Source organism: Archocentrus centrarchus, chromosome 6 (genome assembly GCF_007364275.1).
Source record: "Archocentrus centrarchus isolate MPI-CPG fArcCen1 chromosome 6, fArcCen1, whole genome shotgun sequence".
NCBI classification, from domain to species: domain Eukaryota; kingdom Metazoa; phylum Chordata; class Actinopteri; order Cichliformes; family Cichlidae; genus Archocentrus; species Archocentrus centrarchus.
In genome coordinates this window covers 2,537,517-2,560,000 of record NC_044351.1, presented here as the reverse complement: position 1 = coordinate 2,560,000, position 22,484 = coordinate 2,537,517, and the positions used below count along the sequence as shown (strand labels likewise).

The window sequence follows — 22,484 nt, the reverse complement described above, 5'->3', positions numbered from 1 at the left end:
AGAGTGACATCACAGTGGCTGCTTAAAGCTGCCATTTTAGTCCTAAAAACGAGTTTGATTGCCTGAGACTTCAGCACGATCACTCACGAGCAGAGAACATAAACGACTGTGGGTCTCACGGGGACCTTTATGTGTGTTTTAATTGGGCGCTGCACTTATGTGAACTCTGACCTTCTCTGACAGGAGAGAAGATGTCCAGGCTGGCCCGGCCCGTCAGCTGTTGACCCTCCCCGTCTCTGGACATCACCTCCAAACTGGTAACTATGGAAACAGAAACACAGCGTCTGGGTTAGTCCGGCAGCAGTGTCGCTCCAAACGTCTCTACTGACTTCCTGTCATACCGTGTCCTCGTCCAAACGGGGTGTCCGCGGCGGTCCGGTGGGTCACGGGGTCTGGAAGAAGGTTACAGGAGAGCTGTGAGTCCCGACTAAACCAGATTCATTTAGAGGATGCTATGATTTACAAAAACAAGGAGAGGTCAGTGAAAGTGACATTGGATTTCAGCCAATCAGAGGCCACCGCTGACCTTCGCGAGTGGGTGAGAAGATGTCCAGACTGTTTCGTCCAATGCTGCTGAACTTCTCCACCGCAGGAGGCTGCTCCGACCCCTGCTGACCTTCAGCCTCCCGACACATCAACTCCACAGCAGCGCCTCCTGCTGGGCAAACAGTAATTATGGTCTTACCGTAATCAGGCTGCATACAGGACGACCCCGATTGGTCCTTAAAGCTCACAGTTGGCTTATTTGTCAGTACATATTTATATTTATACACACACGTTCACAGTGACCCACTGGATGAAACCGACCTGTGTTTGTCACTGGTCTGTGGGGGGCGGGGCCTGTGCTGGGGGTGGGATCAGGTTGGCTGCTGGGCAGCTTGGTGGAAGATCTCTTAGAGCTGGAAGTCTTTGTGGAGCTCAATTTACTGGACTGAGACAGTAGAGAGAAACAGAGAAAATGAGTCTGTAGGTGATGAATATCACTGTTTGTCATATTATTCACATCTTTGATCTGTGAGCCCCCCACCCCCCGGGCTCAGTCCGTTGGTACCTTGTGTCTGCTGGTGTTGCTCTGGAAGCGCAGGCAGGTCACTGAGGTTTTATGTGCCACAGTGATCCTGGTGGGGGCGCTGGAGTTCCTCAGGTCATAATGGTAGATCTTCCCGTGAGTGGACCCGACCACCAGACCAGTACCGTCCAGAGTGAAGTCCACTGCGGTCAGAGGGCTGTCCACACGGATCGACCTCAGGACGCTGGAGGCGTGCACGAGCGTGTCATTAAACACAAACAGGTGGTGCAAAGACCAAAGCTGAGAATCAGTCGCTCTGCTTTTGGACTGCTACACAGACATTTTTTAATTAAATATAATAAAACAACATTTTGTTAGGCTCATTTTAGTCGACTTAAGTCTTTTTCATTCTCATGTTCTGAAAGGAAGGCGGGTGAAATACTTTTAACACTGGACTCCATTTCTCTCTGCGAGGTTTCTGTTTGATTCTGTAGCTCAGTAGGTAGAGCAGGTCACCTACTGATCGGAAGGTCAGCGGTTCGAATCCTGGCTACTCCAGGCTACATGCCAATGTATCCTTGGGCAAGATACTTAACCCCAAGTTGCTCTCCGACCGTTCTGTCGGAGTATGAATGTGTGTGAATGTTAGTTAATTAAAAGCACTTAGCTTAGTAAAATGGAAGTGCTTGTATGAATGGGAGTGCATGGGTGAATGCAAACAGGTTGTATAAGCGCTTTGAGTGCTCATACTGAGTACGAAAGCGCTATATAAGAACAGGTCCATTTACCATTTAAAAAAATCTAAAACTGTGTGTATTAAATAAATGCTACAGCTGATCATCACTGCAGACACTGATGCTTTTGGCATCACAGCATCTCGTACGTGAGGGACTCCTGTGCCTCCCCTGAGCTCCGTTTGAGATAATCTAGCTCACAATGAGAAACTGGCCAATCACGAGTCTTTTCAGGCCAAATTGGGTAAAAGGTATCAAAAGGTAAAACAAACCATGTAGGGTTAAGATTCTGCCTTTTATTAAGGAATCCCGTATAAAGCAAGATTCTGACCTCTTCTAAACCTCCACAGAGCTCGACTCATTCTGGACGAGCTGCAGATGCTAAATGTAACTGCACTGATCTTACATAGCGCTTTTGTATTTGAGCACCCAAGGAGCTTTATACAGCATGAGCGTGCGCTGAGAGCGCCCCCTGTGGAGCAGGAACTGACTGTTCCTGTCAGAACTGAGTGATCATCAGACTCACATCTTGCTCGCGGTGTCGTAGCAGACGATCTTCTTGTCCAGGCCGACGCTGACCACCAGCAGGTCGCTGGTGGGGGAGAAGGCCAGGCCGGAGCCTGGGGCCTTGTGGGTGCTGTCAAACACGTGCAGCTCCTTCTGCGTGTTGGAGTCCCACAGCACCACCGTCCCGCTGTCAGACACACTGCCCAGCAAGGAGCGCTTCACCGTGGACAGCCTCAGGTCGTGGATGGGCTGAAGAGCAACAGATTATGACGCCACAAGATAGTCTTTAACGCACTCTATGCAAACTTGTTCGTGTATCAAACACTTTTTATTGTCAGTGTATGAACAGACTAAAGCATAATTTAAAAACAGACCACCCTCCACTCTCAGGTTGCCTCTAAGTGCCTGTGGACTGATTTCTTTCTTGCTTTTTGTTTAAAAGAAAGAAAAAAAATGCCCATTATAATCTCAAGTCCAACATGTCAGCCCTCAAAAACAAAGAAACTAATATAGCAATCATAAAAAGTTAATTAAGGAAACTAATCTAAAACCTTCTTTCAGCTGCTCCCTTTAAGGGCCACTGCAGCGGATCATCTGCACGTCCTCCTTCACTACACACTCATATTACCCACATACCTGTGTGACTCACCTGAGCAGCAGCACATACACAACCTTTAAAGGAAATCTTTAACCACACAAACAACATAGAAGCACAAGTCTGACCTGGTTGCTGCCGTGACCGAAAGGTCTGCTGGACAGGTTGGTGGTCAGGCTGTGGAGGACCAGGTCACCGCTGGTGGAGCCGGACGCGATGTAGCTGTCGTTGGCATTAAAGGACACGCAGGTCACCTCTTCCTTATGGTCCTGAGAGACAAAAGAAAGCCATTTTTACTCCACTGTGTTTCCTCTAACCTGTAACTCAGCCGGCGTTTCGGAGGTCGTGTCCTGTGAGCTCCTGCCTTGAGAGAGCGGTGCAGTCTCTTGGTCTTCAGGTCCCAGATGTGTACGCAGTGATCGAGGCCGCCGCTGACCACAAACTGAGACGATGAGCTCAGACACACTCGGGTCTGCGTTTTCTGCACACACACACACATACAAACACTATCGTTAGTGTTCAGACTGCATGTTTGTTTTTCCCACTTAAGAGAGAAGAACTTCTTAATGTGACACTTAACAGTCAGCTTTTTAATACAACACTCCATAAGTAAAACCTTTAGTTATGGTCTCTTTTTCCCAAACGCCTGGATGTTAAACTTCATTATAACACCAAAGAGCCACGCTGGTCGTTTTGCAGAGTCTTTAAATCTCAGTGTTGGTTTGGTTTTGGGAACTGAAGCAGAACTTGGACCCAGAAACAAACAGTGACGTCTGTGGCTCTGTGCTGGAGGGGGTCTTCATCAAGTGTCAGCATATTTAAGACCTTTTAAAGCCACACAGGAGGCAGTGTACCCTCCAGAACAGCCATAAAAACAAGCAGAGCTGGGACTCACCCCGTCAGCCAGCTCCACCACTGGAACAGGAGTCGACTTCAGGCTGGAAACCACCAGTTTGTCCCCGCTGCTGCTGGCGCTGACCAGGTACTGGTCTGGGAGAACTGGTCAAGGCTGAATCACAGATTTAAAGGTGACCTGTTCTTTACACGATCAGCTCCATATTTTTTATTCTTGGCCTCTATCTGAGCAGCTTTGCATGATTCACAGTTTAAAATAATCCTTCTTTATCCTACACTGGGCCTTGGTGCAGCCTCTCGGTTCATCCTGTCTGACAGAAGCTGCTTTAGTTTCTCCCCTTTAAACCAATTTTTTCTGATTGGCTACCCCTCGTAAACAGTAGCACCTGAGGCTTCAGTGCGTCTGAGATGGTTACACCAGGTCATCCTGACTGAAACCTGAGCTTTTGGCTCTCGTGATTACTTGTACATGAGAAATAAAAACCAGCGACTGAGATCATAAACTCATCAGAAAGCGTTTACTGAGCTCAGACTTGATGCTACCACCCTGACAGCAGGATACTGTTGGAGCTCCAGCAGGCCTGAGCGACCGGGTGGCTGGTGCTGTGTGGGTTAAACTGCTCCAGCGGTGCCATGGAAACCGCATCCCAGATCTTCACGCAGTCTCCGGTCGACACCAGACGTGTCACCTCCTCCATGGCAACACCTGGAGAAGAAAAACGAACAAATCAGTGCATTAGCTGCTGTTCTAATTTCATGTTCTTTACAGATCTCTATCAGCTGCTCCTCTGATCACGTCTGACTGAAGCAGGCAGGCTGAGTCCATTTTGTGCAGAAAAAAAATGATGCATCAAACAGAGACAGATTTTTCACTGCTGTCTGCAAAGTGCTGCTGCAAACACGCCTCCTTGCAGCCCTTCGCTGGCCGCCTGTTAGTTTTAGGATCTTCTTGCTGTTTTTTAAAGCCCTACAGGGTCGGCCTCCTGCTTCCTCTGCCTCAGAGCTTCCAGCGGTGGTCCCACAGACAGTCGAGCCGCCGCAGTTCAAATCCCTGCCTGAGAATCTGAGGAGGACCGACTCTGTGACCCAAAGCCTGTTTGTGCCGTTTGGCTTTTCCCCTGATTTCTTTAATGTGTGTACTCGTATATGTGTCTGTGTACTCGTTTCCACTGACTTGAAAACTGCCTTTAATTCAACTGAAGTAATTTCTAAGTTTTCTAATTTAAGGGTTAGGGTTAATTTCTATTTTTTTTCCCAAAACTTTGTTTTGAAAAGTGTTATATGAATGTAAAGTAAAAATGAGTAACTATAAGTAATAGGCATAAATACTGCAGAGATATGGCAGTAAAAGTACACAGTAATGCGGGATTTCTCTGAAACCTTCCATCAGTTATTTGTAGTTTTTCTGGATCTGTTCAAGTTTTTCCCGCTGACAGATGGACCGACAGAACCGGGACCGCCGGCCGGGAGGACCCGGCAGCCCCGGCGGACCGTGTTTGGACCGGAAACAGAAACTTTACCGAGTTTGTTCCGTTAAACCGAACCCGTGGCTCATGCTAACGGGCTAACAGATCCGCGGCTTTAAAGTTAACAAACGGCCGCGAAACGAGCGGAAACCTCCGAAACTCTCACCGGACTGACCGGCTGCTGTAATGTGCTTCATACGTACCCCGAAAGAATTTTTAATCACCGAGAAACGGACTCCGAGTTTGTTTTGAAGCGCCTGCAGCCGAGGAACCGCCACTACGGAGCAGCAGGAGGGACAAAAAGCATACACGCGTTTGTAACCGTAACAGCGTTATAAATAAAGTTTTATTACTCAAATATTAAATATACTCAAATATACTGAAATATTACAGCAAAACGAAACGTTCAAGACAGAATAGTACATATTGGTTAATATTTTATTTAAATAAAAACTGAATATGAAGAAAAATATCTCCGATCCAACAAAAACAAACAGTATTCAACAGGTTACTGAAGCATTTCTACAACAAAACTGCAGTATTTTCATGAACTCCTTAAAGTATTTGGTATCGAATTACTGACATCATCATAATATATTTTGTAAACACAGCAGTGGCTCAAATAAAATACAACGTGACCAAAAAAACAAAAAAATCCCTCAATAAGGTAAAAACTACACAAAAGAAAGAAGTTTGGAAAAAATACAATCAGAAAGAGGCTACATCAGAAAAGAAAATCAAGCTAAAAAAGAGTAAAGTAAAAATAAATGTATCTGTCACAGGCATTAATTTATTTTAAGCAAAACAACAGCCACCTATATTACAATAAACTGACTTTATAGGATGTAGATAAAACTTTAAGATAAGATAAAACTTTAATGATCCCACGACAGGGAAATGTGGAAATTACAGCAGCTCAGGTACAGAGAAGAACAGAATGAGAGCATCAGTTAAGGATAAAATATATAAAACAAACCAAAGAAAAATGGTCTGGTGCATTTCAGAGATTTCTGCAGTATTTTTACCACATGATTATAGTAGTTTATACTGCTTATAGCACTTTTTATGGGAGGTTGTTTCTGCCACTGGGGGGGGGGGTTCCATTCGTAAAATTTCAGGTTATTATCAAGTTTGGACTGAGCTCAAAATTTCAAGTTGTTTTTTCAGTTTATAGTTATGTTCTCAGAATTTTGAATTAATAAGTCCAAATGTTGAGATACTTAACTTCAAGTTTGTAGATAATTTTCGGTTATGGAATGGAGGAAAAAAGTTTTTTCGGTGGCAGAAATTAACTTCCAGTGGAATCAATAAAGTGGTGATAATTACACGCATTCACCGCTCGGGGGCAGACATGAGTTCTCGGTGCTCGCGGAGGACATCACCATAGAAGAAGTGTCCCGCCCCGCCCGCCTGCCGGTTTTAAACCGAGGCGGGACACCGCGCTGCTCACTGGCTCTGAGGGTCTGAGGCAGAAACTGCAGCTCACCGCGAAGCTTGCTGCCAACATGGTGAGGACAAAAGCCGATAGTGTGCCTGCATCGTACAGAAAAGGTACGTGAGAATCTGCAGATATTTAATCCGAATTCAGGCTTTCACAGCTGGTTTGTGCAAGAATGCGTCTGTTTTTTAATGTGGTCTGGCGGGCAGAGCGCGGATCCGAGCAAAGCGGGCAAAGGGATCCAAAGGTTTCACCGAAGACTATCAATTTGCTTCATTTATGTTTTAGAATAACATGAAAGATATAAGCTGTAATCGGAGCATGTTATGGTGTTAAAGCCACTGCGGGGCTTCCTAAAAACAGCCTCCCGCCAACACGGAGGTTGGTCAGCTGCCCTCTCGGATTCTCCGGGAGAGCCGAAGAGATTTAAATTAAAACGCTTTGTGGACGTTTTAGCATCAGAAACAAAAGTTATAGCTTAATGTTCTGATCCGAATAACGAGGTGTTAACTTGACTTAGCCTTTCCTAAGGTTAGTACGACGTTTACTGCAAACTGGCGCCAGTTTTGAGCGCCGCGGTGCGTCTTTGTCCGCTTACCAAAGCCCATTCACATATTCTATAATTCATGCTTTTTTTGTTTGTCTTGGAAGCCACACATGTTACAGGATTTCATGAATGAATGTTTATGGACCCGTGACCGCTTCTGTTAAATTCGGCTTACATTCCACCTGCCTTTCAGCGCTAAAACGGATAAAACTAAAACGTTTAAAACCTGCTCTCCTTCCTTAAAGGTCCGTTTTAAATACCAGGCACTCATTAAGCCTGCAGATATTTAAGGCTTTAAAAAGCTTCCTTTGAGCTTTCATTTAACTTTCAAACTTTAATGCTTTTTTGCTTTCATTTTGCTCAGCCCAGCTCCTCAGTGAGGTCTTACTGCTTTGCTGCTGGGATCTCTCATCCTGTGATGCATGCTTTATAATCGGGTGATTTCATTATTTATTTTTATCTTAGCTGTTGCAGCTTCTGCACCCCGGAAGTCTCTGGGCGCCAGTTCAGCCAACACCTCCTCCAGCAGCCAGTCCTCCACACCTGGTCAGTCTCAGTTCAACCTCCATCAAATGCGCACACAGTTTACACACACACACACACACACACACACACAGTGGCGTGATGACTGAAGCTCATGTGTTGTTGTGCTTTGCAGCAAAGAGCAAGTACGCCGGTGGGAACCCCGTGTGTCCTCGTCCCACCCCGACCTGGCAGAAGGGCATAGGGGACTTCTTCGGGGGGCCCCCCAGGAAGATGGAGAAAGAGAAGGAGAACCAGCGACCGCAGGAGGTGGAGGACGATGAAGAGGCCGGTGGCAGCGGGATGTCAAAGGCCAGCAGGAAGTATGTGTTAAATGATGGATGAAGCTGGAGGTTTCCTCCTGTGTGATGAGTTGGACCTGCATGTTTTTCTCTAAGCAGCTGCTGTGATTCGTGGAGCGGTTTTGCTTTGAGAGGACTTTGGTTTCCAGTGAAACACTAGGTCAGATATAATATGAACCGTTAGCCGCTTCTTAAAGCAGATGTGTCAGAGGTTAGAGAAAATGCTGAAAGGTGCCGGTTTCCAAAAATTACCTGCTCCAGGGCAGTCCCAAATGAAAGGGCGTGGGTGCAGTTTGATCAGCTTTAAGCTTCGTAAGATCGAGTCTGTGGAGTCACATCCGTCCTGTGTGAAATTTAAGCGTAATTGATCAGGATTCCTGGAGGACCATTCCAGCCTTCCAGAGGTCTGTTTCCTCCAGAATATGACGTGTTCATTCGGCAGTGGGTGTTTGGCGGGCCCGTGGGCCACCGCATGTCTTCATCAAAGGCCAAAATAAAATGCAGAGAGAATCTGCTAGATTTTCAAAATAAGAGGTCAGGCACAATAAATTATTCCAGTGTGATTTGAAGCTGTTGAAAGACTTCTCATTTTTTTCTGTTGGTCTTCTGTGGGGGTTTGTTTTAAAACGGTGCTCACTGTGGTCATCGAGCAGCATGAAGCTGATATGGGGCTGCTCAGAGGTTCCTCCCCCGCAGTGGGGGTGTGCTTCTTTCTGCACTAAAACCTGTATGCAGTGGGAACACACAAAGGTGAAGTTTAAGGACAGACACCCTCTCTATTTTTAAGATTAGGCTTTAAACTTTCCTTTATGATCAAGCTTATAGTTAGGGCTGGATCAGGTGACCCTGAACCCTCCCTTAGTTATGCTGCTACAGGCCTAGGCTGCTGGGGGGTTCCCACGACGCACTGAGTGTTTCTTCTTATTCACCTCTTTTTACTCTGTTTATACTCCACTCTGCATTTAATCATTAGTTGACACAGTGTGTCTTCTGTCCTGTCTCTCTCCCCCCTCACAGCAGATGACCCCCCCTCCCTGAGCCTGGTTCTGCTGGAGGTTTCTTCCTGTTAAAGGGAGTTTTTCCTTCCCACTGTCACCAAGTGCTGCTCATAGGGGGTCGTTTTTGACTGTTGGGTCCCTGTTAGACTGTTAGCCCCTCTGATTGTCAGATCTTTAGACAGCTTTCTTAAAAACACAGTTGATGATTGAACAGCATCGGGGAGCTAAACGTCTGAGTCTCTTTAATATCAGGAGAGGAAAATGCAATGTCCAAAGAACACGTGTACTTCAGCTGATTTTTTTCTATTTAAGAACTCAGCAGTAAAGATTATGATGATCAGAATTTTCTCTCTTGCTTTAGCTGCTCACCTACACCCACCTATAGATGTTAAAATTAAATGCATGACTGGGACAAAGTTTGCAGCTTTGCAGTCTTAAATTTTTATTTATTTATTTATTTCTTAATCAGTGTTTCAAATTGATCAAAAGTCCTGAGATTCCTGAGTGATGGGAAATGGATGTTTGACTCAGATGTGGCTAAAGATGGATGGACGCCCGCTGAGTGGCATTCACGCTCGGGCGTCCTGTGGAGACGATTTTCCAGTTTCTGATCCATTTGGGGTTTGTTTTGTGTGTCCAGAGCCCGACCGCTGCCTGCTGAAGATGAGGAGGACGACTGAACACCAGATCAGTTCAACTTGCGATGTACATCTGTATATAAATTCTGCTCAATTCACTGTATAGTTTTTTTTTTTGTTTGTTTTTTTAATCAAATGTGAATTTCATTGTTTTTACTAATAAAACTGGGCTGAAACAAACATCTTTGAGTAAATCTGAATATTTTGTGATGTTGGACACAGACTGAAACACTCAAACACTGAGCTCTTTATTCTGTCGATCAATGTTCCTGATCAGAGAAATCAGTTTAACAAAAAGGACTCAATACAAAAATACCAACTTTGATCTACACATTCTTAGTTAGGATGCAGCAGCTCATACGTCCCTGATCGTTTGACCGAAGCTGAAATGCAGTCGCAGCTCTCGGGTTAGCTGAAGTATGGCGGCAGGACTGTGAGCCCATCCTTGTCCAGCTCCACGGAGTGAACGCTGAAGTTCCCCAGACCCTGAAACACAGATCGGACCGCTCAAAGTGATTCTGCCCGGCTCAGCTCCTCGTTTTTACCTGAGCAGCTCTGCATGAGTCACTTCAAAACCAGAAGGGCCCTCAGAGCGTGCCCACCCCAAATTTTCTCTGCCAGTACTCTGCTGCACCCACCCAGCTGTCATACTCCATAAATTACATCACAAAGACTAGAAATTTATTTTATTGGCTTTTGAACATTCACCAGAGCAGCAGATCTGACAGGAAAGCAGTTTAGTGTGGATTCATGTTCTTTCATGCATGTTTTAATAGAAACTTTAAGCCGGTCCACAGGTGCGTGCAGAGTTAAGCTTCTAAAGATGAGGTTTGTAAGTGAGGAACATTTACTGATTATTATCTATGTAGCCCTGCCCCTCTAAGGCTGCTGTGGGCTTGTGAATATGAGAGTGAGTCATTTTACCTGGAGGAAAATCTTTTCGTAAAACCTCAAACACACCTGACTTTACTGACATCTTAAAAGACTTCTAAATGAACATGTTTATTACTGAAACGCTGCAGCTTTGGTTTAAAGTGGTCACACATGAAGATACAGCCGCACCCTGGGTCTCTGAACCCCCCCCCCCAAACACACACACACACACACACACACCTCAGACATGAAGTGGCAGCTGCCGTTTCTTCTGTCTGCTGACAGTTTTAATAAATCAGATTCTGTCTGCATGTTTGATTCATTTTATTAATACTTTAATTTGAGATCAAAGTCATTTGCAGTGAGTCTGATATTTAGTTCCTTTGTGTTTGTGATTTACTGCAGTTTCCTGCTTGTGTGTCTAAAAATGGAGCGATACAACAAACCCAATTTCCCAACTTCTGTGATAAAGTTTCTTATATATTTTTGGGTTGAATATCAGATTTTGTGTATCTATAAATGTGACCTCTGACCCTGACCAGCTCTTACCGGGGTGTTGTTGAGGACCTGCAGCACGGCATCCCTCTGTTGGGGCTCACGGGTCAGCAGGTAGAGGAAACCGCCGCCTCCGGCCCCAGCCAGACTCTGACCCAGGACCAGCGGCCTCAGGGCCTCCATCATGGTTCGCACCGAAGCCGGCTCGCAGCCAGGTGCCATCAGCTTCTTCTGCTGCCACGAGCGGTCCAGACACTCCCCCAACTTGGACAGAGAACCTGCGGAGGAAGCGCTCGTTAAGCCTCTCTGACACCTGCTGAGGTTTGGCGAAGAGCATTCTGGGAAACGTAGGATATGTCAGACTGAAGCACCTCACCGTCCACGCAAGCCTGAGCACTCTCCTCGGAGTTAAACACCAACTGTTGGGCGTTCTGCACCATCGAGGGCAGGCGGCTGTACCAGCTGCGAACCACGTCCTGCACACAGGAACACCTCCATCATCACCACCATCTCAGCAGCTTCATTTTCACCCTGAGCCTTTCGATCACGTAGAGTTGTCTCTGCTCTTTTTACATTCAGGAACTCATCTACACTTTGTTCTTTTTACTTCATAGAATCATTTTATCTTCAGAACAGTATCAAACTATTTTCTATTGAACTGAGCTTTTTTTCAACTGTCTGAGTTACTTCAGTCTTCTGAATATGACAGGAACATGACAGAGGAGCTGAGGCTGGAGAAGCAGGAGACTGCTGCTCGGACAGCATACTGAGCAGCACAGGAGCACCACAGAGGCTGCAGGTACAGATCAGAGTCACTGATGGGCAGGAGGAGGAACACAGGAAGGCGATGGACAGTTTATGGAGGGATGTGAGCTTAATTATCTACAGGTGGACTTTAGGAAGCAGGGTCCTTCTCCCTGCCCTGACATCATCAGGGGAACAGAGGGCAAGCATTCCTAAGTATTCCCAGGAGTGCACACCAGAGTCATCCAGGAACACCAAGCTTGTCTTTAAGAAGGATCGGAGCCGCCTGGGTCCACTGAGGAGGACCATGCCGTGGGGGTGTGAGTGTTGTTTAAGCAGCAGAATTAGAAAATTTGTGTCTGTACAGAGAGAATGTGCACGTCTTGCTCATCTCCGGCCTCGGGCTGAAGGTACCCACCTGCAGCAGGTTTCTGGCCAGCCGGGTCTTTCCGGTGTAGACCAGCTGAAGGTGCTGCTCCAGAGTAACCAGGAACTCCTCAGGAAGACTGAGACTCTCCACCTCCACCTGCAGGGGCAAGGACGCTTTGGACCGACCTACCTTGACTCCACCCACCAGACCTCCCACCTGATCCTGCCAGCCTCCACCTGGAAAAGGAAGAAGACGATGAGGAGCAGGAGCAGGAGATCTTCAGCCATGAAGGACGTGACAAACCTGTGGTGAGAATCTGCTCCAGGTACAGGACTGCGTGGATCAGGGAATCCGTGCTGTAGGTTCGACCGGTGCACCTGTACACCGCAGCCAACAGCGCCCCTGCCAAGATACTACTGGTACCTGCAGAATAAGGACCAATCAATGTCCTGAACTTCTCCTGTCATCTACAGCTGACTGATGTTTCATGAAATCACTCCCAGACTGAAGGTCTGCTGCAGTGTTTCCCGTTTCTCACCCAGCCCCGATCCCGTCGGCAGCTCCGACCAGCTGTGGAGCTCCACCCCTCCTCCCCACCTCTCCATCAACTGATGTCCTAGAGGATGCTGGGAAGTCAGTGACACCAACCCGCTGCACACACACACCGCCTTCAGCAGGGCTCCTGTAACACAAACACACACACACACACTCAGATGTCAGCCCCCACACTTCCTTCCTGTTTTCCCAGTAAACACCGTACCAGGAGCGTGAGGCTGACAGTGGTCCTTCAGGTCATCCAGGTTGTCACACACTATCTCTGTGGAACTGCCACTGCCCCGCCCTCCACTGTAGCTGACCAACAGTAGGCGGGGCTCAACAATGCGACGAGCTCTGGCGCCAATAGGACGCTTCCCGTTGACCTTCACCGCAACGTTGGTCACAGAGCCCCCGTGCTCGAAGGTGATTGGTGGAGTGTCGCTCCAGCCACCTGAAACACAAAGACGGAGCATCACCAGAGTCTCTGGTTGGAGAGGGCATCATCTAAAAGGACCAACTGCCCCTGAATGAACCATGAACACTTTTGTCGACTCACCTGCTAAATCCAGTCTGGCAGGACACTCCACTTCCTGCCACTCCCCAATGGGCGGGAGTTCTCCCTGTCCAGTGGAGATGAATCTCTGGGATGACATCACAGCCTGGCGTAGCAGCACCTGTCCAGCGCCTTCGTAGTGCCGTGCCGCCCGAACCAAAAGGTCAGGCCTGTAGGGGGCAGTAGCGCCCAATAGGGGTTAATGTCATTCTACCAACACGAGCATGTGAAACAAAGAGCATGGTGCCCACCTGCTCAGCCAGTGTTGTCTCTGCATGGCAAGCGCGTGGACTCCGCCCCTCAGGTTACCCTTCTCCAGCATGGTGTAGGCAGGGCTCCAGGCTTCGTTAGCCGCTGGCCCGCTCCTCAGACCTCCTCTGCCCCCGGCCATGCACACCAACACGTCCGCGCTGCAGGAGAGACAGCGAGCAGCTACACCCAGATCTGCCCCAAGCTCCGCCCCCTGCTTGCTGCTCCCTGAGGCAACTGAAAATGCACAAGAGCGTTAATAAGGGCAACACAGCAGGTGGCCAGAATCTGGCCAATCAGAAGACAGCACTCAGTTTAATTTGATACACAGGTCTCTTTTTCAGGGGAGGAGCCAAAACCGCTTTTTTCTATCATCCCATCAATCAATCAGATCTGTCATTTATTTATTCTGGACACTCACTGCTGTCCAGAGTTTCCAGCAGTGCCTCCTGTTGCCCTCCCAACACCGCGGCCCTGAAGCAAGGCAGCAGGCAGACGTCTGTGCGACTTGTCAGGGTGTCTGTCACTCTCCGCCTTCCTGCCAGGAACAGCAGCTCCTCCCTTTGCTGGAGCTCTGCCTCCTGGTGGGTGAGCATCAACACTTCCTTCAGAGAGAGTCTCCACGCCTCCCTCCACCCCTGCAGACAGCCAGGCCCCCCCAGCAGCCAGCCCACGCCTTCCTCCAGACCCACAGCGCCAACTCTGGGGTGGAGGACTGGGAAGAGCCGAGCCTCCAGGAGGGCACGCTGTTCTCCTTGGACCCACAACTCCTCTGGCCTGAGGATACGACACACACACACACACACACACACACACACACACACACACACACACACTTTAATCTGGTAATCTGCAAACAGTAGAAACCAGAGAAGACTTCTCTGCTTTTCCACAGGAATGGAGGAGGAAGAGGAATGTTTTTAAAAAGATAAAACAATTTTGAGCTGGTCAGGTGGGAAGGTTTACCTCCACAGCTGGAGATAACCTAACCTATTCCATCTTGATAAACCTAACTAATCATAGTTTAGTATTTTTTATTCCTTCTCATTCTGATTATATCTTTATACAACTCAACATGTCCTCTATGTGTTTCAAATTAAAAGCCCTGCAGAGTTTCAGCAGACAGAAATCCTTAATTTCTTAATGAGGCTTTTATTCTGAAGTACTTTGTACTCAGAAGTGGTTTTATTTGAAGAAATGTGCTACATAAACCACAAATCATGTGCTATTTTGAGAACACAAAACAAGAGGCTGAACTACACCTCAGTGTCTTCTGCACGCCGGCAGTCCGTATGCTTTAATGCATGAACTGAATTATTTTCACAAAGAAGAAATTCTGCTGACCTAATCAGTGTTTATCCTCAGATATCCCCAAACTGATTAGAGTCATTTTGTAGTAAATCTGTGGGTGTGACTGTAATTTTAGTTCTGTTTCACTGTCCACTTCATTAGTTTCACTTCCTTTCCTGACACTGAGCTGAGCTGGAATCATTTTTGTTCTGAAAACACAAATCTGGGAGATTTGTTGGGTTTGTTGAAAATAAAAAAATTTGAGGCAGTGAGTTGAGTCTTACTGTATTCCTGTCCTGCTGTAGAAGAGGCTCCAGGTGTGGTTGAGGAAGGAAGCGTTACTGGAATCGGAGGATACCTGAGGAAGAGGAGAAGACAAAGACTGTATCTGTAACTGGCAGGACGTCAGGCTGCACAGAAAGCTGGAAGAAGGCGGATCTTTAACCTTTCACAAACCAAAGGGAGCGCAGGTACTGAGGAGGAGTGTGAGAGGAAGCTGACACTCAGACATCTCCTGTTACCTGCAGGTCGTCGTGCGCGCCCATCACCGTGTAGACGTGCAGCTGCAGCTCCCCCAGCTCAACCCGATGACACTGGATGATGATGTCACGGCTGAGCGGCAGGCGGCGGACGCTCGGCGATGTCGACAGCTCGAGACCTGACAGTAGACAGCCTGACGGGACGTCCAGAGGACCCTGATGGTGAAAGTCCATAAAAACACTTTGATTACCTGCTTCTGAGAACAAATGTGGAGAACCTGAGAGGGTGCACCTACTGGAGGCACTCAGATCTCAGGTCAGTGCAGTCAGAATACCTGAAAACAATGTGTGCCTGACCTGTAGGTGGCAGTGTTGCACCACTGCTCCTGCAGCCACGGCGACTTCTCCCTCCAGAATGCTGTTGATGACACGACCTCCTTCACTCACTGCATCTTCTTTCTGATGGGAAACAGGAAGTGGAGCAGAGCTAAACATTTGTTTCTGATCTTTGAAGGAGGCCTACATATCCTCAGCAACATCCTGCTGAGGGCGACCGAAACTTTCCCTGAAGACCAGATTTATGGGATTTAGTTGTCCCGACTCCTTCACGTAGAAAACAGCCCACAAACGGTCATATATGAAAGGCCGAATGAGCCAAAATTAAATAACTAAATAGATCCTTAAAAAAAAAATTTACTTAAATGTGTCATTAATAAATTTAAAAATCATTTTATTAAAAAAACATATTTTATTATTTCAGAGCAGCACGGTGGCATGGTGGTTAGTACTGCTGCCTCACAGCTAGAAGGTTCAATTCCACCTTGGCCCGGGCCTCTCTGTGTGGAGTTTGCATGTTCTCCCCGTGTCTGCGTGGGTTTCCTCCCACAGTCCAAAGACATGCACTTACTGGGGTTAGGTTAACTGCAGATTCTAAACTGCCCATGAATGGTTGTCTGTACACCTGTACAGGGTGTACCCTGCCTCTCGCCCTATTACAGCTGGGATAGGCTCCAGGCCCCCCCCACCGTTTCACAGTTCCCTGCTGTTCCTGTGCTGTGGCGTATCAACAGACCCTAACAGCTGATTGGTTACACAGCAAGTTGAGACAGATCAATCCCAGATGACAGCCTGATGCAGTGCCACAGTCAGCAGGGAGCTGCATGGATGTCAGACAGCCAGAAATCCCAGAATGCATTTCAAACTAAATCACAAGATGCAAAGGTGGCGGGAACAGCTCCAAACTGTAACTGAGAAATACTTATGTTTTTACATGAAATAACTTTATATTTTAATTCATGACATTTTATTTATTTTGTATTTAATATATCATTTACATTTATTTTCCCATTTTAATTAATTAATTAAAATCATTAATTATTCAATGATGTAGTTATTTTGGCACTCTTATAGAAGAAACTAGTGCTCAGTTTCTAATTTATGTTTAAAAGAGTTCAGACATTGGCAATAAAAGGCGCTTTAAACAAAGTATGTTATCTAATGCATTTTTCATATGACCACAACTCAACAACATGAACTACCAAAATTACTCATAGACTGTATATAAAAGATGGACATACTGTAACACATCAGTATTCCTTCATCGAGGTAAAACAGATGCTTTTCTCATTATTTAAATATCAGAGGCAAGAAAGGTCACCTGGATATGAGAGAGAGCATTTCTGCCCGTCCAATCACGGCTCAGTCGGTTGACATGTGCCTTCCCAGACAGAGTCAGGTAGTCATAGCGACCGCCGGGGACACACACTGTGAAACAAGGACACGTGAGCGGGAAACAGCAGGATAAAGGAACAGAAAACAGCGGAGGCTAAGACACTAACCCAGACTGAGTGGCGCTCCTCTAAGGATCTTCCACAACTCTGTCCTTCCGCTCCTCACTGCCGCCCCCCGTGGTCCAACCACTGAACTGCACCCGGCTCGCTCCTCGTTCACAAACTGATCCTGAGTCAGATCCGAGCAGAGACACTTTAACACGTCCAGGAAGAGAGAAATCTGAGGAGGAAGCACAGCATGGAATCACATGCACATCCACCAGGAAACAACTCGGCTCCGAGGGAATCTTTACAACTCCAGCCTGCTCAGCTCGCTGGTGTCGAGTTTTAGCCGATAAAAACACGTCACAGCCAACGATCTGCTGGATCTGCTCCATTTAGCAATGAGCCAACATCATTTGTTAGCCATTTCAAGATCTACCGGTATCGGCATGTATCACAACCAATAAATGAAAACACGGGACAAACAGCCTCCAACCATGAGTGTTGATGTTGTACAGTTTGTCCACCAGAGGCTGAGCTGCAACTTCCCTGTTAGCAACACGTGTTTGCAACGCTGCAAACATGACAAACAGCTGATCTGAGCTGAACGTAAATGAGTCAGTAAATAATGACACACAAAACTGTGACAGAAAGGAAAAACTTTGGGCGTGTATTGGAATATCAGATCACTAATCACTAAATATTGGTATTGGTCAGCCTCTGTTATTTACACAGATGAATTTAAGGCCTGAACATGCTCAAAAACTCATGAAATAGTTTTACATAGATTTACAAACAGCGCCTCGAGGCGACAGTTTGTTGTGATTTGGCGCTATATAAATAAAATTGAATTGAATTGAATTGAATTGAAATCTTGTACACGGGTCATTTTACGAATTTTATGGGTCTTGCAAAACAGCTCAACAGCGCCCCCTACAAAACTGGAGCAGAGGAGCCGACATTAACCGCAAACTCCTCGTAGGGATTTAATTGGATCGACTTCATATTCGGCCAGTTCAGTCAAAACATCTAAACGATGCTAACCTGCGGAGCTTTTGAGTTTTGGTTAAAAGGCGAGTCCCTGGTGCCACTTCATAGGCTGGATTAGAGTGAGTCTGGAGACTTCCACATGCCACATAGTTAGCTACAGTCATAGCACCACCTAGTGGCAAAAGGAATCCAGCACTTGGTAACAAAGATCAGCCAATTTAATGAAGTTTTCATTGTGGGTTCCACAGTTAGTGGGTGTTCCTGAATGCCACACAGTGGGCACAGGAAGTGATGCGTAACTCGTGTGTACGGACATGACCTGACACGACTTTTCGTCATGACGTCTCTACTGTAAGTCCTAATTCTCATCTTTTGATGCAGCCCAACTTCTCTGCCTGATGAATGCAGACACCTGGAGGGGCGGAGCTCCAGAGTCCAGGCCCAGGTAGGTGCAGCCGTCCAGTGGAGGAGTGACGTGAGTCTGCAATAATTTCTCTGACACAGATCTGCTGAAGAAGACCGGACCCGATACCTGCAGACACACACAGACACATCCGATCAATTCACGATGAAGATGAACAAAAACAAACATCCACAGAAGATCGTTCCATTCTAACGAGATATTATTTAAATGGTTAATTTACCCAAATTACAGGCATAAAATGGTCAACCTGACTTCTAAAAGTATTCATTCCTGAATCTGCCACGGACTCTGTGATGGTTCAGTAAGTAAGTGTGAGCCTATGGAGCCTGTCCTGGGTTTGAAAGGAGCGTTTGATTTTAGTTTACAGGACGAGCTGGAAGACGCACCAGAGGCACCTTCCCATCAGGCATTGCAGCTCGCTGGATCTGCTCTTTGGTTCCTCGGTAGATGATGTCTCTGACCCGACCCTGTCAGAAAATTAACATTTAAATCATTTTTTAAAGAGGAGAAAACATGAAAAAAAAAAAAAAAAAAGTGTGACTAAACAAAGTGAGTACCTGTGGGTCAGACAGGTAGACCCCATGATCTGCTGCATAGGTGATGTCACCGGGTAACGCCAAAACCCGAACACCTGAGAATCCCTCCCAGGACAACACTGACAACACAAACACGTGAAGAAGAGGAGGAGGAGGAGGAGGAGGAGGTGAGGTTACAATCATGATGAACTTTTCCAAAATTTTCTACATCTGTCTTGTACATCGGACCCTCTCACAAGTTCTCTAACAGCATGAAATGATGCTTCATGTGTGTACTGAGAGTACAATACCAGCACGACTGGTTGCGGCACACTAACCAAAGTCAGGAGGGACGGTGAGGATCATGTCAGTGCTACAGACCCAAACACCAGGAGGAGAACCGGGACAGATCTAAACAGATCAAAACCCCGACAGTATTCAGGGATTTACGGCAAACTGCAATGGCCCCCAACATACAACCCTGTGGTACCCCCACATATGAAGCTGTTTTTATTGGTACGCTGTATGAGCACACCTGGTTGCTAAGGCAGTCCAGCAGCAGGTCCAGACAGCAAACCGGAGCCTGGACCTTTTGATCGGGCTTCTCCTCAGGCAGCCAGCAGAAGGCTCGGCTGCAGGAGCTCCAAGGAAAGTCACGGCCCTGAGGAACGAACACAAACATCAGCTGATTCACAAAAACACCTGAGAGGAAGCTGCAGCTGGACTCACCGTGTGGAGGATGAGGATGTGAGCATCATCCAGGACATCAGCTGTCACCACCTGGAAACAAACAAACAAAAGGTACAGGAAATACAGGTGTGCAAAAACAGCTCTCTGAAAGTTTCATGTTTTATTTCAACCTGTGTCTCACTAAAGCAAATGTTTTATATGATTTTCATTTTTCATCATTTTAACTCAAGGCTACATTTGCACCCATTTCTGAATTCTCTCTAAAATGTCCTTCTATATGAAATTTTTTGAACTTATAATTCATAATTTCCACTTATTACATTTTTTCAAAACTGTTTTTAGTTCCTCTGATTGGCTTTGTTTTGTTTTTTTAATGCATATTTCTGGATTTCCTTAGAGTTTCCACAGAGTTGGGTCACTGTGGATGAAGGAGGGTGGCGGTGCCATGTTTCCTCGGCGTGACTCACTGTGTGTGCGGCTCTGCTGCTCAGGTGCTCCGCAGCCACCAGCAGGGCGTTCAGCGTCGCCCCGCCACTGCCCAGCGGTTCCTGCCGGTCTCTGACGGTCAAAACCAACGCACCTGCAGAGAGGGTGCCCCGCTGCTGCCGCAACTCCAACTCTGATGAACACACATAGGTGGAAGCGTGGTGACACAATTAGTGATCAAGTGAAACACACACCTGCAATCGGTCACTCCAAACAGGAATAGGGCAAACAGGTCCACCTCAGTGGCTGTACTGCAACTCATAGAAGATCTATCAAATGCACAACCAGGAATACACTGTGGGGTAACTTCAGGGACTTCAGTGTGTTCGGTTAGGAAACAAACCACCATGAATCACTTTCATCTGCACAGGTGCAAATGAAAGTGACAGCAGGTGCACTGGAGAGGCAACAAGACGACAATACCCAAAAAGGGAAACTCAGCGCCCTGCAGCTCGTCTGCTCTCGTTCTCCTCACAGGTGAAAGCAGGTTCACACTGAGCATGTGCAGCAGACATAACAGCCTAGAGTCGCAGTGGCGAATGTTACCCTGCCTGCAACAGCTGAAGAGAATGGCCAGTCAGGTTGCAGGGTGCTAGGCTGTGAGCTAAGGCCCCACTAAAGGATGCCAGGCCCTCACTCCTCCCGCATGGCATCTGTTTCTGTCAGTTTGGTCAGAAATGTCCACAGGAGTAGCCCACTGGAGGTCCTCACACAGAGGAGGAACTGCTGGGTTCCTGTGCAGCTGAAACAGGCCTTCTCCTGGTATCCTTCTTGTAACAGCATGTATGGAAGACCTTATGATGTCTTGTTGTTGCCTCTGCAGATTGTACTTTACATAAATTACATGTGAATCCTGCCAAAATAGTAAAGCTTTAAAAAAAAAAAAAAAAAAAAAAAAAAAAAAAAAAAAAACTTTTGAATTGTTCTGGGAAAAGTTTAGAACAGCTTTACAGTGGAAACTCTTTAATATTAATAAACTGTCACTGAACTACAACCAAACAAAGTTTAGAATATTTGGCAGCAGGAAGATAAAAAATATGGTTCAAATTATGGTAATAAATCAGCAGCATTGCGACCTTAACCGGTTTACTATGTGTTTCTGATGAACTGGCCTCTTAAAGCACAATTTTTAATGGAAGAAACTAATTTCTAGCGACGCCATCCGGCCGCTCTTTGTAACTGCAATGAGAAACGCTCAAAGATCGTGCGTTGCGGTAATGCTCCTCACCTCTCTGGAACGCGTACACACTGTCTTTATGCTGGCACGTCAGCACCACCACGGTCCACGGGAACCCGCCGCTCTCCGACATCTCCACACGTTCACAGCTACCGTCAGCGTCGGTAGGTAAGCCCGGAGTTTATACCTTACCCGGAGGCGGGGTACCCCGGGTTGACGGGTCAGTGCTGCTCCTATCCCGCAGACAGAGAAACGTGACTCTAACGCACCGTGTTCACGTTAAGCACGAGAGATCACCTGAAGCAGAAACGTTAGAGGCGTCGCAGTCACACTAAAAGTTTCTGTGCTAGCTCCATCTGGACTTTCTACTCTCAGGGCTTCCGTAGCCTGTAGTGCTTGGTTTATTACACTCGAACCTCCCGATGAGGCGGTTATGAATGATGAAGAAGAAGAAGAAGAAAGAAGAAACAGCCTTTATTGTCCCACAGAGGGGAAATTTGGGTGTAACAGCAGCCGCAGTTATTATAAATATAAATAAAGATATAATAATTCACACTATTAAGAAAAGAATATATATAAAATCAACAAACAATATTAACCTTAATACTACTAATAATAATAACACTATATACAATGTGTATGATGTGCCGGACTATTTACAGTACAGTGAATACAGACAATAAAAGAAACCTGAATCAGATAAAATAAAAAAATGAATCACGAGTGTAAGTAGAATATTCATAGAAAAGATGAGTTTCTGTTCAGTAAAATTGGACTAAATAAACCAGTTTTACTTAAAGAGAAGCCAGAGCGGTTTAACTCCCGGCACACCCCGGAGTCGAAAAGGAGCGGCTGCGCCTTAAACCTTCCTGTTTCTCGGTGCCTGAAAGGCGCGCTGACGCGGGGTTTACCTGTCCGCGCCTCTGACGTCCTAAAATAATGGCCCAAGTTATTTTTTGACAAAAGAGCAGTAAGTCGTGTAGCCCTACACCAAAGCACTACCAACTACCAACCTCATATGTCTCAAATTAATTTTCCCCCACTGACGATAATCAAACCATTATTTTAAAAGCCATCACCCAGGCTGGGTGATGGCTTTTAAAATAATGGTTTGATTATCGTATTGATTATCGGTAAAATAATGGTAACAAACTATAGTTTGTTATAGATCACTCTCCTTTTATTTCAAAAATTCTTTAGAGTTTCAGTCAAGAATCAGAATTCATCAG

At 46.4% G+C, this 22,484-nt stretch overlaps 3 protein-coding genes across 4 annotated transcripts in view; 1 reads left to right on the top strand and 2 right to left on the bottom strand.

The window, feature by feature from the left end:
• Positions 1 to 5,488, bottom strand: part of nedd1 (NEDD1 gamma-tubulin ring complex targeting factor) — a 7,376-nt gene extending 1,888 nt beyond the window's left edge. For both annotated transcript variants that reach the window (XM_030731567.1, XM_030731568.1), the window contains exons 1-11: positions 5,370 to 5,488; positions 4,263 to 4,406; positions 3,741 to 3,835; positions 3,210 to 3,326; positions 2,974 to 3,114; positions 2,270 to 2,499; positions 1,052 to 1,253; positions 808 to 931; positions 527 to 655; positions 342 to 392; positions 172 to 261 (exon numbers count right to left, since the gene is read on the bottom strand). In XM_030731567.1, the coding sequence (XP_030587427.1) occupies positions 172 to 261; positions 342 to 392; positions 527 to 655; positions 808 to 931; positions 1,052 to 1,253; positions 2,270 to 2,499; positions 2,974 to 3,114; positions 3,210 to 3,326; positions 3,741 to 3,835; positions 4,263 to 4,398 (1,315 nt within the window). In that variant the 5' untranslated portion in view covers positions 4,399 to 4,406; positions 5,370 to 5,488. The remainder of the gene's footprint in view (positions 1 to 171; positions 262 to 341; positions 393 to 526; positions 656 to 807; positions 932 to 1,051; positions 1,254 to 2,269; positions 2,500 to 2,973; positions 3,115 to 3,209; positions 3,327 to 3,740; positions 3,836 to 4,262; positions 4,407 to 5,369) is intronic.
• A 1,079-nt stretch (positions 5,489 to 6,567) lies between these two features.
• Positions 6,568 to 9,791, top strand: pclaf (PCNA clamp associated factor). Its single transcript, XM_030731593.1, has 4 exons — positions 6,568 to 6,717; positions 7,617 to 7,697; positions 7,810 to 7,996; positions 9,614 to 9,791. Exons 1-4 carry the CDS (start codon positions 6,672 to 6,674, stop codon positions 9,651 to 9,653), a joined length of 354 nt encoding a protein of 117 aa, XP_030587453.1. The 5' UTR covers positions 6,568 to 6,671; the 3' UTR covers positions 9,654 to 9,791.
• On the bottom strand, positions 9,382 to 21,626 carry fcsk (fucose kinase). Its single transcript, XM_030731559.1, has 23 exons — positions 21,307 to 21,626; positions 20,060 to 20,211; positions 19,632 to 19,682; positions 19,438 to 19,563; positions 19,241 to 19,313; positions 18,945 to 19,042; positions 18,774 to 18,854; positions 18,376 to 18,495; positions 17,040 to 17,211; positions 16,859 to 16,965; positions 15,559 to 15,660; positions 15,244 to 15,417; positions 15,007 to 15,080; positions 13,854 to 14,209; positions 13,435 to 13,669; positions 13,187 to 13,353; positions 12,854 to 13,081; positions 12,632 to 12,775; positions 12,397 to 12,516; positions 12,142 to 12,329; positions 11,356 to 11,455; positions 11,034 to 11,257; positions 9,382 to 10,097 (listed from the first exon to the last, which is right to left on the bottom strand). The coding sequence occupies exons 1-23, from the start codon at positions 21,386 to 21,388 to the stop codon at positions 10,020 to 10,022; spliced, it is 3,252 nt and encodes a 1,083-aa protein (XP_030587419.1). The 5' UTR covers positions 21,389 to 21,626; the 3' UTR covers positions 9,382 to 10,019.
• Positions 21,627 to 22,484: the final 858 nt, after the last annotated feature.

What these genes read in the sequence shown, in the direction of transcription:
- pclaf (XM_030731593.1), top strand. Translation starts at nt 6,672, where the DNA reads ATGGTGAGGACAAAAGCCGATAGTGTGCCTGCATCGTACAGAAAAG. An exon ending in GCCTGCATCGTACAGAAAAG is followed by an intron (nt 6,718 to 7,616) that starts GTACGTGAGAAT and finishes TTTTTATCTTAG; the next exon opens with CTGTTGCAGCTTCTGCACCC. An exon ending in CAGCCAGTCCTCCACACCTG is followed by an intron (nt 7,698 to 7,809) that starts GTCAGTCTCAGT and finishes TGTGCTTTGCAG; the next exon opens with CAAAGAGCAAGTACGCCGGT.
- fcsk (XM_030731559.1), bottom strand. Translation starts at nt 21,388, where the DNA reads ATGTCGGAGAGCGGCGGGTTCCCGTGGACCGTGGTGGTGCTGACGTGC. An exon ending in TGGACTGCCTTAGCAACCAG is followed by an intron (nt 19,314 to 19,437) that starts GTGTGCTCATAC and finishes TGATCTGTTTAG; the next exon opens with ATCTGTCCCGGTTCTCCTCC. An exon ending in GCGCGCACGACGACCTGCAG is followed by an intron (nt 15,081 to 15,243) that starts GTAACAGGAGAT and finishes CCTCTTCCTCAG; the next exon opens with GTATCCTCCGATTCCAGTAA.